General features: G+C 40.1%; 2 protein-coding genes across 4 annotated transcripts in view; one reads left to right on the forward strand and one right to left on the reverse strand.

Annotated features, from left to right (window-relative positions):
- Positions 1–14459, reverse strand: part of POLR3D (RNA polymerase III subunit D) — a 112311-nt gene that overhangs the window by 60229 nt on the left and 37623 nt on the right. The gene's annotated exons all lie outside the window — the stretch shown is intronic.
- The window catches only part of PHYHIP (phytanoyl-CoA 2-hydroxylase interacting protein), a 60335-nt gene that overhangs the window by 27216 nt on the left and 18660 nt on the right, over positions 1–14459 (forward strand). For both annotated transcript variants that reach the window (XM_070765054.1, XM_070765055.1), the window contains exon 2: positions 13606–13789. In XM_070765054.1, the coding sequence (XP_070621155.1) occupies positions 13625–13789 (165 nt within the window). In that variant the 5' untranslated portion in view covers positions 13606–13624. The remainder of the gene's footprint in view (positions 1–13605; positions 13790–14459) is intronic.

Genomic DNA, 14459 nt, shown 5'->3' on the forward strand with positions numbered 1-14459 from the left:
TATGTTAAATAAAATCAATACAAAAAAAAAAGAATTATTACATTTAATTTGCTAGCAAGTATGTGCTGAGCTTACCGTGTTTTCCCCCCAATAAGACCCTGTCTTATAGTTTTTTGAGCCCTGAAATAAGTGTTTGGCCTTATTGCCATGCACTCAAAAGTCCAATTGGGCTTAATATCAGGGAATATCTTATTTTGGGGGAAACAGGATACTTGAATGAATATTGGTAGCACTGGCTGCTTGGCTATTGATCACACTCTGCACAATTTGGAGAAAATGTGGGGTGGGACAAAACCATTAAAAAGTAGAATATAAAAAGGACATAGGGACTAGCTTCAAAAAGGGGAATTGTAGAGTTGAAGTCCACAAGTCTTAAAGTCTTGAAGTTGCTATGATTAAAGTTGCTACTGTTCTAAGAGGATGGACATGGGTATGCCATCCAATTATTATTATTATTATTATTATTATTATTATTATTATTATTATTATTATTATTATTATTTATTAGATTTGTATGCCGCCCCTTTCCGTAGACTCGGGGCGGCTCACAACACAATAAAAACAGTTTATAACAAATCTAATAATTTACAATTTAAAATATTTTTTAAAAAAACCATTATTAAACAGACATACACACAAGCATACCATAAATAAATTGTATAGGCCCGGGGGAGATATCTTAGTTCCCCCATGCCTGATGACAAAGGTGGGTTTTAAGGAGTTTGCGAAAGGTGAGGAGGGTAGGGGCAGTTCTAATCTCAGGGGGGAGCTGGTTCCAGAGAGTTGGGGCCGCCACAGAGAAGGCTCTTCCCCTGGGGCCCACCAACCTACATTGTTTAGTTAACGGGACCCGGAGAAGGCCCACTCTGTGGGACCTGATCGGTCGCTGGGATTCGTGCGGCAGAAGGCGGTCTCGGAGATATTCTGGTCCGATGCCATGAAGGGCTTTAAAGGTCATAACCAACACTTTCAATCCAGAATTGCTTGGCCTTCAGCAAGGTCTTAAAAGCACTTTGTTTCTTTTAAACTGTATTTTCAGATAAAACAACAGCCATTTCCCATTTCCTTATATAACCCTGATTTTGTTTTTCATTACTGTATATGGATTTTTAACCTCTCCATGTTTCAACAGCGGCAGAGCTCGCTGCAGCTGGGAGGCTGTGATTATGGAAGTTGCTGACAGATTATTATTGCTCTTTTGCTCCTCAAGCAATCCCTTTCTTGCTGATTATCTGATCCATCCAGTTGTTCCATCCTTTTCATTAGACACATAGGAGCTCTGGAATGTTTCTGTTTAAAGATGGGCCTGGCAGAGCCCAGATAAGACTTTGTTTAGCTCTCTGCTCAAGGCTGGTGGTTCTCTTCTTTACAGCTTAGCTGCTATCACAAGGAGAGAAATCCTCGGATGGATTTATTAGACCAGCGGAGGGTTAAGTTCCAATCAGAAAAATATAAGCGTGGGGCTGCCAGCAAGATCCTTATTAAATAGGTGTCTCTTTCTTTTCCGAGCACACAAAGGGAGCCCTCAAAAGGAGAAGGCATTTGACAGGAAAGAGCTTGAATCCTGCAGAAGCTGCTATTCGTGAGAGGAGAGGAAAAGAGACGAGGGTTCAAAGAGGAAAATGGAATCTTTATAGAAACAATGAGGGATGTTTTGACCCAGGAATATTTATTTATTTATTTATTTATTTATTTACTTACTTACTTACTTACTTACTTACTTACTTACTTACTTATTTATTTATTTATTGGATTTGTATGCCGCAGACTCGGGGCGGCTAACAACAGTAACAAAAACAGCATGTAAATCCAATCCTAAAACATCTAAAAAACCCTTATTTGTAAAACCAAACATACATACAAACAAACATACCATGCATAAATTGTAAAGGCCTAGGGGGAAAGAATATTTCAGTTCCCCCATGCCTGACGGCAGAGGTGGGTTTTTAGGAGCTTACGAAAGGCGAGGAGAGTGGGGGCAATTCTAATCTCCGGGGGGAGTTGGTTCCAGAGGGTCGGGGCCACCACAGAGAAGACTCTTCCCCTGGGCCCCGCCAAACGACATTGTTTTGTTGACGGGACCCGGAGAAGGCCCTAACCGGTCGCTGGGATTCGTACGGCAGAAGGTGGTCTCGTAGATAGGAGGCAAATACAATAAAGTTACAGAATCACGAATGCAATTATTATGTATTCGATTTTTATGCCGCCCTTCTCCCTAGACTCAGGGCGGCTTACAACATTTAAGCAACAGCACTTTTTAACAGAGCCAGCCTATTGCCCCCATAATCCGGGTCCTCATTTGACCCATCTCGGAAGGATGGAAGCCTGAGTCAACCTTGAGCCGGTGATGAGATTCGAACCGCTGACCTGCAGATCTACAGTCAGCTTCAGTGGCCTGCAGTACAGCACTCTACCTGCTGCACCACCCCGGCTCAATTAGAACCAAGATAGCAGTGGGTCAGTCTTTTTGATGACCGTTTTCATTAAGGTGTGATGGGGAGAGATTTAGGGTTCAAGCAAGATGGACTGGTGGAGGTTCTTTGGTGGACTTGGGTGATAAAGGTCAGCAGCTCTAGAGGAATGGAGAGATGCTCTTGAAAGAGGACTCTGATAGCCCTTAGGTAAATACCAACTTAGTCCTGAAATAGAGAGTTATAAAGAAACTCAAGACTGCCCTACCTTGATTCTTTTTGATATAAAAGGTGGAGACCATGCATTAATAAAGAAGGGACTGATAAGAGGGGACAGAATAGAATAGAATGGAATGGGATAGAATAGAATAGAATTCTTTAATGACCAAGTGTGATTTGACACACAAGGAATTTGTCTTGGTGCATATGCTCTCAGTATACATAAAAGAAAATATAGATTTGTCAAGATTCATGTGTTACAACACTTAATGATTGTCATAGGGGTCAAATAAGCAATGAAGAAACAATCAATATTAATAAAAAAATCTTAGGATACAAGCACCTCACCTTCTTCCTTCGGCAGCGACTGTCGTCCTCTTCTTCTTCCTCCTCCTCCTCCCACCCAAATTCCGAGCTTTCATTTCTTTCCTAATGGGTTTGCGTGCATTATTTGCTTTTACATTGATTCCTATGGGAAAAATGGCTTCTCCTTACAAACTTTTCTACTTAAGAACCGGGTCACGGAACGAATTAAGTTCTTAAGTAGAGGGACCACTGTATATTCATTCTTTGTGTATATTCTTTCTTCAGGGCCGCTCCGAGTCTCCAGAGAGGTGCAGCATACAAATCTAATAAATTATTATTATTTCCTAATGGGTTTGCACTGCCCCTACCCTCCTCGCCTTTCGCAATGCACTCCTTAAAACCCACCTTTGTTGTCAGGCATGGGGGAACTGAGATATCTCCCCCGGGCCTATACAATTTATGTATGGTGTGCTTGTGTGTATGTTTGTTTAATAATGGGGTTTTAAAATATTTTATATTGTAAATTATTAGATTTCTTATAAACTGTTTTTATTGTGTTGTGAGCCGCCCCAAGTCTACGGAAAGGGGCGGCATACAAATCTAATAAATAATAATAATAATAATAATAATAATAATAATAATAATAATCAGTGCAGTCAGGCGGTAGGGAAAGCAAGTAGGATGCTTGGCTGCATAGCTAGAGGTATAACAAGCAGGAAGAGGGAGATTGTGATCCCCTTATATAGAGCGCTGGTGAGACCACATTTGGAGTACTGTGTTCAGTTCTGGAGACCTCACCTACAAATAGATATTGACAAAATTGAACGGGTTCAAAGACGGGCTACAAGAATGGTGGAAGGTCTTAAGCATAAAACGTATCAGGAAAGACTTCATGAACTCAATCTGTATAGTCTGGAGGACAGAAGGGAAAGGGGGGACATGATCGAAACATTTAAATATATTAAAGGGTTAAATAAGGTTCAGGAGGGAAGTGTTTTTAATAGGAAAGGGAACACAAGAACAAGGGGACACAATCTGAGGTGAGTTGGGGGAAAGATCAAAAGCAACATGAGAAAATATTATTTTACTGAAAGAGTAGTAGATCCTTGGAACAAACTTCCAGCAGACGTGGTTGGTAAATCCACAGTAACTGAATTTAAACATGCCTGGGATAAACATAGATCCATCCTAAGATAAAATACAGAAAATAGTATAAGGGCAGACTAGATGGACCACGAGGTCTTTTTTTGCCGTCAGACTTCTATGTTTCTATGTTTCTATAATAATAATAATAATAATAATAATAATAATAATAATAATAATAATAATAATAATAATATTGTATTTTAAAAAAAATCTTGTAACCTTTCTTTCCGGATAACCCTCGCAATTTCCAGGATTCCTTTGGTGATAACAGACCAATTACAGCCCTTTAATGTTCATGGGAATAAAGAATAAACAATCCAGTTATCGGGCTTTGGGTGTTCTCACTGCAATTTGTATTTTCCTGCCTCGCATCAAGTACCGGTAAATTGTTTGGGTCCTGGATGTCAGGAATGTGATTCAAGCTGCACCATTCATTCAACCACACAGTTAAGCCAGAAAATCAGAGAAAAGGTGCAGGAGGTTCGCCCTGGGAAATTTACTCACCCGAAAGCAATGTTCCCTCTAATTTTTTGGGGGGGTGGGCGGAAAAGTATAGTGTCTGAGTGGCAGTCCCTTCGGGACTGGGCGGCACAGAAATAATAAATAAATAAATAAATGTTTTGCCTCAGAGAATATTAAAATAAAATACTGTACTGTGTGTCTATAACAGTGAGCTCATAATAGGGCAACTCTATCAATATCAAAATGCCACTTAAATAGTTGAGCTAGTTTCAAACTAGATTTTGATTTTCTTTCTCTCTTCCTTACTCCCATTCTTTTTCTTTCTCTTTTCCTTCCTCTCTTTTTTCTATCTGTTTCTCTCTCTTCCTCTCTTCCTCTCTCTCTCCTTCCCTCTCACGCTTTCCCTCTCGGCTTCTGGGCAGGTTTGGAAAACTCTGAGTTGATGATGATTTTTAAGTGAGCGATTGCTCACGGCTCAGCTTAGAGGGAACTATGCCCGAAAGCCTCTCCCCTTAAGGGCAAAGGGGTGGACAGGCCTGTCTTCTTCAAGTAGCGGCCTCACCCCATCAGATGGGTTCCACCGCTTGAAATAATGTTGTCTTTAAAACCAGAGTAATCAGACAGCCTAATCAAACAGCCCGTCTTCCTGTTGGGATGGAGGGTGGCTGACTGCTCCCTTTGTCACTAATGTTGGGCAAACCCAATGAAGTTCGGGTTCGGCGAACTCGCCCGAACTTTGCAGTGAAGTTCGGGTGAATTCCCCGAACCCGAACCCGAGCAGCAGCAAGCGGCTTGGGTCATGTGATTGGGTGGGCATGGCTGAAATAAATAAGTTATGATGATCATCTGTGACAATCAGTTGGACCCGCAATCGTCGGAACCTTTTAAAAAACCTCTGAAAGCATGTCTACTAAATAGTATAAAGGTAAATAGTATAAGGGCAGACTAGATGGACCATGAGGTCTTTTTCTGCCGTCAGTCTTCTATGTTTCTATGTTTCTACTACCTCTTCGCCAGAACCGGTTGTAAAAATGCTTTTAAAAAGTTTTTTAAAAGTTTCCCATGATCCCACAAAACAGCTGATTTTCACAGCTGATCATCGGAACCTTAAAAAAAACTCTTTTAAAGGCATTTTAAACTACCTATTCTCTGGAACCAGTAGAAAAATGCTTTAAAAGGTTTTTAAAAAGGTTCCAACAATTGCATGGTAAAGCTGATCTTTTTTTTACTTTTTAAAGCATTTTTACTATCTATTCATTGGAACTAGTAGTAAAAAAATGCTTTAAATTTTTTTTAAAAATGTTCCAATGATTGCACGGCACAGCTGATTGTCAGAACCTTTTTAAAGAAACCTTTTTGAAGCACATTTTAAACTACTGGTTCAGGTTAACCGGTAGCAGTTTTACTACTGGTTTGGGAAAAGTAGCCCAAACCAGTAGCATTTCACCCCTGCTGGAAACTAATCCAAGAGAGAAATTTCAGCTTCAACTGCAACAACACAAGAGCACGCAACAGATTCAAACTTAATACGAACAGCTCCAAAACTTGACTGTAAAAAATATGACTTTAACAATCGAGTTGTCGAAGCGTGGAACTCATTACCAGACTCAATAGTGTCAACCCCTAACCCCCAACATTTCTCCCTTAGACTCTCCACGATTGACCTCTCCAGGCTCCTAAGAGGTCAGTAAGGGGCATACATAAGTGCACTAGTGTGCCTTTCATCCCCTGTCCTATTGTCTTTCCTTTATCTCATATATCATATATATTTTCTTATTTTCATATATCTTCTCTTCTATTTTCACTTTTATCCTTATATATATTACTTCATGTTTATTTTCTTCCTATGTATTTGTGTATTGGGCAAATGAATGAATGAATGAATAAATAAATAAATAAATAAATAAATAACCAGAAACTTCCTATCAGTGAGGACAATTAACCAGTGGAACAGCTTCTTTAGCAGGGATTATAATTGGGGTAAACTATGCACGGATGTAAAGTTTCTAATTATTATGGCACATCACAATTGTACTCTCAGGCTTGTTGCAAGATTCTGTTAATGTAGCTTTACAATAAATATAATTAGCATACCTGGTTATGTTTCCTGTCTGGTTTCCCCCAAAGGCTGAAATCAGGTCTGAAACTACTTACTACATTTTCCCCGCCATCCCCTATACAACCCAAGGAACCAGGGAGGGTCCGTTCCGAGTTCTTGCCCCACCCGCTATCCTGCTGCGGGCTATGCTGTCTCTTATCTGGCAGTTCCCTAGGGAGCATCTCTCCACTCCATCTCCCAAGGTCTTTCCCACATATAATTACAGCGCGAAGAGGAAGAGTAGGAATACAGTGGTTTCCACCCATCCCCACTGGTTCATTGGGAAGGTGCACCAGCCAAGAACAAACGAGTTGTTTTTTATTATTGGATTGTACATGTTGTGTTTATTATTGTTGTTAGCCGCCCCGAGTCTGCGGAGAGGGGTGGCATACAAATCCAATAAATTATTATTATTATTATTATTATTATTATTATTATTATTATTATTATTAAACTGAGTCAACGGAGGGATGCTCGTACAGAGGCCCTTCCGCCAAAAAGAACATAGAAACGTAGAAGATTGACGGCAGAAAAAGACCTCGTGGTTCATCTAGTCTGCCCTTATACTATTTCCTGTGTTTTATCTTAGGATGGATCTATGTTTATCCCAGGCATGTTTAAATTCAGTGACTGCGGACTTACCAACCACGTCTGCTGGAAGTTTGTTCCAAGCATCTACGACTCTTCCAGTAAAATAATATTTTCTCACGTGGCTTCTGATCTTTCTTTCCCCCACCTAACCTCAGATTGTGCCCCCTTGTTCTTGGGTTTATCTTTCCTATTAAAAACACTTCCCTCCTGAACCTTATTTAACCCTTTCACATATTTAAATGTTTCAATCATGTCCCCCCCTTTCCCTTCTGTCCTCCAGACTATACAGGTTGAGTTCATGAAGTCTTTCCTGATATGTTTTGATAACGTGAAAGGCTCATTGGAGGGGATAAGGAAGCAAGGGATTTTTTGGTGGACAGCTCAATGAAAGCAAATTCCATGCTTGGCATGATTAGGCTTTTCTGGCTCGTGGGTGGACAGTAAGTTGAAGGGGTATCAAAAAGTGGTTAAAAGTGGTAAAAGTGGTTATTACTTTATCGCTAGCCATGTTTCCTAAGTCCTGGTTAGTCCTGTTCAGAAGAATTTATAGCGTAGATTTCCGGCCTTGAGCAAGGGGTTGAACTAGAAGACATCAATAGGGCTTTTCCATGGCCCTATGATTCTATATTCTGGATCTTTACTGATGTAGAATAACTTTATTGTCCTTTGGAATGTACAGTATACCAATTGGCACACATTAGGATAGAAACATAGAAACATAGAAGTCTGACGGCAGAAAAAGACCTCATGATCCATCTAGTCTGCCCTTATACTTTATCTTAGGATGGATATATGTTTATCCCAGGCATGTTTAAATTCAGTTACTGTGGATTTATCTACCACGTCTGCTGGAAGTTTGTTCCAAGGATCTACTACTCTTTCAGTAAAATAATATTTTCTCATGTTGCTTTTGATCTTTCCCCCAACTCACCTCAGATTGTGTCCCCTTGTTCTTGTGTTCACTTTCCTATTAAAAACACTTCCCTCCTGGACCTTATTTAACCCTTTAACATATTTAAATGTTTCGATCATGTCCCCCCTTTTCCTTCTGTCCTCCAGACTATACAGATAGAGTTCATTAAGTCTTTCCTGATACGTTTTAGGATAAAATAAAATAGAATGAAAATAGAATAGAATTAGAATAGAAAGAAAATATTGTAGAACAGAATAGAATTAGAATAGAATAGAATAGAATTAAAATAGAATAGAATAGAACAGAGAATAGAATAGAAAGAAAATACAACAGAACAGAATAATACTGTAATTGAGAATGGAATGGAATAGAATAGAATAGAATAATAATTGAGAGTGGGATGGGATGGGATGGGATAGAATTGAATTGGAGAAACAATACAGTCTAGTCTGGGTATGAACACGTACCAGGTGAGAAAAACTTTTGCGAATTTACCAGGCGGACGGCATAGAGAACAAAGTTGTTACCGAATCTGGTACTCCTGCTAGAAATACTTATTTATTTTATTGATTGATTGATTGGTTTTGTCCAATACACAATGAGGGTTTTAGTGGGTGTACACATAGTAAAATACATAATGAAGGCTATAGAGAATATACTCATGGTAAAATATATCTAAGAAAGAAGAGAAGATATAGGAATAAAACATATCAATGAAAGAATAGAAGAATACTTTAAAGCCGGAATCGCCTACCTTGGCAATGTTAAGCCCAGCGGACTACAACTCCCAGAATTCCCCAGCCAGCAAAGCTTTGGAATCCTGGGAGTTGAAGTCCGGCAGGTTTAACGTTGCTAAGGTTGGAGACCTCTGCTTTAAAACACTGCTTCATTATATTTCACCAGAAGAGCCCTTCACCTAGAACTGCGGCACCTAAAACACGATTTGAGTATTGCCCACAAGATCATATGCTGCAACGTCCTACCGGTCAATGACTACTTCAGCTTCAACAACAACACAAGAGCACGCAACAGATTCAAACTCAATACGAACCACTCCAAACTTGACTGTAAAAAATATGATTTCAACAATCGAGTTATCAAAGCGTGGAACTCATTACCGGACTCAATTGTGTCAACCCCTAACCCCCAACACTTCTCCCTTAGACTCTCCACGATTGACCTCTCCAGGTTCCTAAGAGGCCAGTAAAGGGCGTACATAAGTGCACTGATGTGCCTATCGTCCCCTGTCCAATCTTCTTTCCTTATCTCATATATCATACATTTTCTCTCCTTTCCTCCTACTTCTCTTCTTTCTTACTTTCTATCATTATATATATTACTTAATGTCTATTCTCTTTCATATGTATCGTATATTGGACAAAGAATAAATAAAAATAATAAATAAAAAATTTCTTCCTTTCATATATCCTCTCCTATAAGTTCACTTTTACCCTTATATATATTACTACATCTATTTTTCTTCCTATGTATTTATGTATTGGACAAATGAATAAATAAAAAAATAAAATTACATTAAAGCTGCTAATCTAATGCTCTCGTTTCTAGAGAGCAAATAAGAGGCTTCTGTTGTTTACTTTTTTTGGTAACTTTTCACCTTTTAAGCTTTGCCTCCGGACTAATGAGATTACTTCGTTTATCATCTGTAGACTATTCTGCGAGGAGGATTAACAGCTGTTGGCCTGATGGGTGGATGTGCCATTAGCAGGATTCCTGGGCCATTATTAGCAGGCAGAAATTAGCTAGGGAAGCCAGCTAATCCGGCCATGAAAATTCAGTGGGTGACAAATGCTGCCACTTTATCGGTTTATGTCCGTTAAGGGACTGTTAGGTCCCAAATCCCTAAGTTTGCTAGAACATAGAAGCGGCTTTATAAAAGTATTACTTTCTTTGCAGAAAACCCGGAAGGGCAGGCCTCGATTGTTCACATTATACAGCGTAGCGTATAGGAAATTTTAAAATGTTATTAGGGTTTTTAAAGTAATTAGTTAAATTAATTGGATTTTTAGATATTTATATTGTACCTCTACTTAAGAACGCCTCTATATAAGAACTTTTCTAGATAAGAACCAGGTGCCCAAGATTTGTTTGCCTCTTCTTAAGAACCATTTTCTACTTAAGAACTCGAGCCCGGAAAAATTTCCCAGGAAATTTGAGAGCGGCACAAAGGCCCGGCCAGTTTCCTGCCATTCCCCCTTTAATCCCAGTCATCTCGGGCTTTTCTGGGCTGCCAGAGAAGCCTGGGTTTCTCTCTCTGGCACAGTGTATGGGAGGCAGCCTCGCGCTGGTTGTATGGGAGACGCGTGCTCCTCCTCACTGCCTCAGAGTCCCTCGCTTGGTGGGGCCGAGGGGAAGAGCCTTCTCTGTGGCAGCCCCGGCCCTCTGTAATCAGCTCCCTCCAGATATTTGTACTGCCTCTACCCTCCTCGCCTTCCACAAAAGCCTTATGACCCATCTATGTCGTCAGGCATGGGGCAACTAGTATATGCCCCCCCTGTTCTGACCATTAATGTTATGTGTGGGTGTGATTGAGTAAATTGACTGTTTTTTAAATTAATGGGTTTTTAGTTTATACTTTTAACTATTAGATTTGTATACATATTGTTTGCATTGTATGTTGAATTAATAATAATAACTGTAAGTCTTCTTCTTATTGTTGTTGTTGTTGTTGTTGTTGTTGTTATTATTATTGTTATTGTTATTGTTATTATTATTATTATAAAACTACTGTGGGACTTCCGACTTCAGACTGACCAAATTCTGAAGCATAACACACCAGACATCCTGATTGTGGAGAAAAAGAAAGTATGGATCATCGACATCGCAATCCAAGAAACAGCAAAATTGAGAAGCAGAGAAATTAGTGAAATACGAAGATCTAAAAATCGAGCTGCAACGACTCTGGCATAAGCCCATGAAAGTGATCCCAGTGGCACTTGGCACGCTGGGCGCAGTGCCAAAGGATCTCAGCGGACATTTGAAAACCACCGGAATTGACAAAATCTCCATCTGTCAATTGCAAAAGGCCGCTTTACTGGGATCGGCACACATAATTCGCTGCTACATCACACAGTCCTAGGTGCTTGGGAAGCGCCCGACTGGTGATGAAATACAAAATCCAGCATAGTGATTTTGTTTGCTGAGTTGTATTGACATAATAATGATGATGATGATGATGATGATGATGATGATGATGATGATAATAATAATAATAATAATAATAATAATAATTTTATTTCTGCTCTTGGATCAGATTTCCTCTCTCTGATTTGCTTACAGCTCTTCCCCCTGTTCCTCAAGATAATTGTTACAGGAATCTCTTACAAGATTCCGACATCTCTTACAATAATTCTTAGAAGATTCTTCTCCTAGGAATCTCTGTCTCTAATCCATCTCCGCCATTTTTTTAACCAACTGAACAAACCCAAAGCACGTCTGTTGGAAAGAGTTTTCAGATGGCATTATTTAAGGAGCAATACCACCTGCATTTTTCCGTTGGCTTGGCAGTCGTAGCAGTCAATGTGACAGGGTCAACTCTCCAAGGTTAAAACCTAACCCCTTGCTCTTTTTCCCACCCCAAAATCAGCCATACTAAGACTCCATGTCATTTGGCAAAGCTGGGAATGTGGGTGGACACAGAGCTCCATCCATCCAGGTTGCTAATCAAGTTCCACCCTTGGCAAGTTATTAAAATAAATCATAAAGCAATCCATTTGTAAGCACATAGAAGACAATTGGATAATTACAAGCAGCCAACAGAGATTACTTCAGGCAAATCACGTTGGACTCGAATTCCTTCTTTGAGAAGGCAGCTGGTTTAGTTGGTAATTAAACTGCAGGAGTTGCCTCTCTCTTTTTGTTACAAAATCATCAAAAGGCAGGGATTAAAAATAGAATATAAGCAATAAAGGTATGTGGAATTGCAAGTGTTTAGAGCCGTATGACTTGTGTACCAAAAAACAAGATATCAACAACTTGAGAAACTATTTAAAGACACAGATTCTACTAAAGAACTTAAAGTAGATTTTATCTTGAGAGCAAAAAATTAGAGGTCCAAATATAATTGTGCAGAGAGGAAGAATATAAGAACATAAGAAGAGCCCTGCTGAATCAGGCCAAAGCCCATTGAGTCCAGCATTCTGTGTTCCACCAATTGTCCCTGGGGATCTTGAGCAGAAAGAGAAGGCAAAACCCTCCCTTTCCCTTGACCCACAACAAATGGTACCCAAGGGAACCCTGCCTGCCTCAACCAACATAGAGGCAGCACATGGACATCCGTTTCAATATCCACCGATAAACTTGGCATCCATGAATCTGTCCAATCCTGCCTTGAAGCTATCCAGGCTGACAGCTGTCATGTCCTCTTCTGGAAGTGAATTCCATCAACCTGCCTTCCATTGAGGATCTGTATACTGCACAAGTCAAAAAGGGGGCGGTGAAAATATTTACTGACCTCTCGCATCCTGGACACAAATTGTTTCAAATCCTACCCTCAAAATGTCGCTACAGAGCACTGCACACCAAGACAACTAGACACAAGAACAGTTTTTCCCCGAATGCTATCACTCTTCTAAACAAATAATTCCCTCAACAATGTCAAACATTTTACTAAGTCTGCACTTCTATTTCTACTAGTTTTTTTCATCATTCCTATCACTCTTTTCCTCCCACTTAAAATTGTATGACTGTGACTTGTTGCTTGTATCCTAAGATTTTTATTAATATTGTTTCTTCATTGCTTATTTGACCCCTATGACAATAATTAAGTGTTGTACCACGTGATTCTTGACAAATGTATCTTTTTCTTTTATGCACGCTGAGAGCATATGCACCAAGAGAAATTCCTTGTGTGTCCAATCACACTTGGCTAATAAAGAATTCTCTTCTCTCTTTTCTCTTCTCTTCTCTGCTCTTCTCTCTTTTCTCTTCTTTTCTCTTCTCTCTTTTCTCTTCTCTTCTCTCTTTTCTCTTCTCTCTTTTCTCTTCTCTTCTCTCTTTTCTCTTCTCTTCTCTCTTTTCTCTTCTCTTCTCTCTCTTCTCTTCTCTCTTTTCTCTTCTCTTCTCTTCTCTCTTTTCTCTTCTCTTCTCTCTTTTCTCTTCTCTTCTCTTCTCTCTTTTCTCTTCTCTTCTCTCTTTTCTCTTCTCTTCTCTCTCTTCTCTTCTCTCTTCTCTCTTCTCTCTTCTCTCTTCTCTTCTCTTCTCTCTTTTCTCTTCTCTTCTCTTCTCTCTTTTCTCTTCCCTTCTATCTTCTCTCTTTTCTCTTCTCTTCTCTTCTCTCTCTTCTCTCTCTTCTCTTCTCTCTTTTCTCTTCTCTTCTCTCTTTTCTCTTCTCTTCTCTCTTTTCTCTTCTCTTCTCTCTTTTCTCTTCTCTTCTTTTCTCTTTTCTTCTAACCTAACCTAACCTTTTGGATAACCCTCTCTTCCCTCTGTCTCGACTCTAGGAGCCAAATTGGTCCGATCATGGAGTTATTATCCACCCCGCACAGCATCGAGATCAACAACATCACCTGTGACTCCTTCCGGATTTCTTGGTCCATGGATGTTGGAGACCTCGACAGGGTTACCCACTACTTCATCGACTTGAACAAGAAGGAAAATAAAAGCTCCAACAAGTTCAAACACCGGGTGAGCCACTAGAGTGCTGTAAATGTTGGTGTGTGGAGTAAGCCGGAAACCATTACGGCATCTTGTCTCTCCTTCATCATTCCTTTGCTTCATAAAACTATTTTTTAAAATTCCTGTTGGATTCTATTTAGTGATTGTCCACTACCGGAATGGTAAGGTGCTCCCAGTGATGGGCTACCAAAATTTTTAGTACCATGCTGTGAGCGTGGCTTATGCATTTTGTTTCAACATCTTTCAGACGTCTAGAGAAGCGATGGAGGAAGAGTAAGTCCGAATCCAATCGAACACTTGTAAGAGCTCATATTAAGACTTACAAAGTGGCGCTCAAGGCGGCAAGATGCGCGTATCATGCCGCCTTGATTGCATCAGCAGAATCCCGCCCGGCCACTCTGTTTAGGGTAACCCGCTCCCTTCTTAACCAGGGGGGGAGTTGGGGAGCCCTTGTAGAGTAGTGCCGAGGATTTTAACACGTTTTTCGCTGATAAAATCGCTCGGATCCGAGCGGACCTCGACTCCAATTGTAAAACAGAGTCGACTGACAATGAATCAGTCAAGGTGACTGGGGCTAAACGTCTTTGTCTATCTGTCTGGGGGGAGTTTGACTTGGTGACACCTGATGAAGTGGACAAGGCCATTGGAGCTGTAAGTTCCGCCACCTGTCTACTGGATC

This window comes from Erythrolamprus reginae, chromosome 12, assembly GCF_031021105.1.
Source record: "Erythrolamprus reginae isolate rEryReg1 chromosome 12, rEryReg1.hap1, whole genome shotgun sequence".
Lineage (NCBI taxonomy): Eukaryota > Metazoa > Chordata > Lepidosauria > Squamata > Dipsadidae > Erythrolamprus > Erythrolamprus reginae.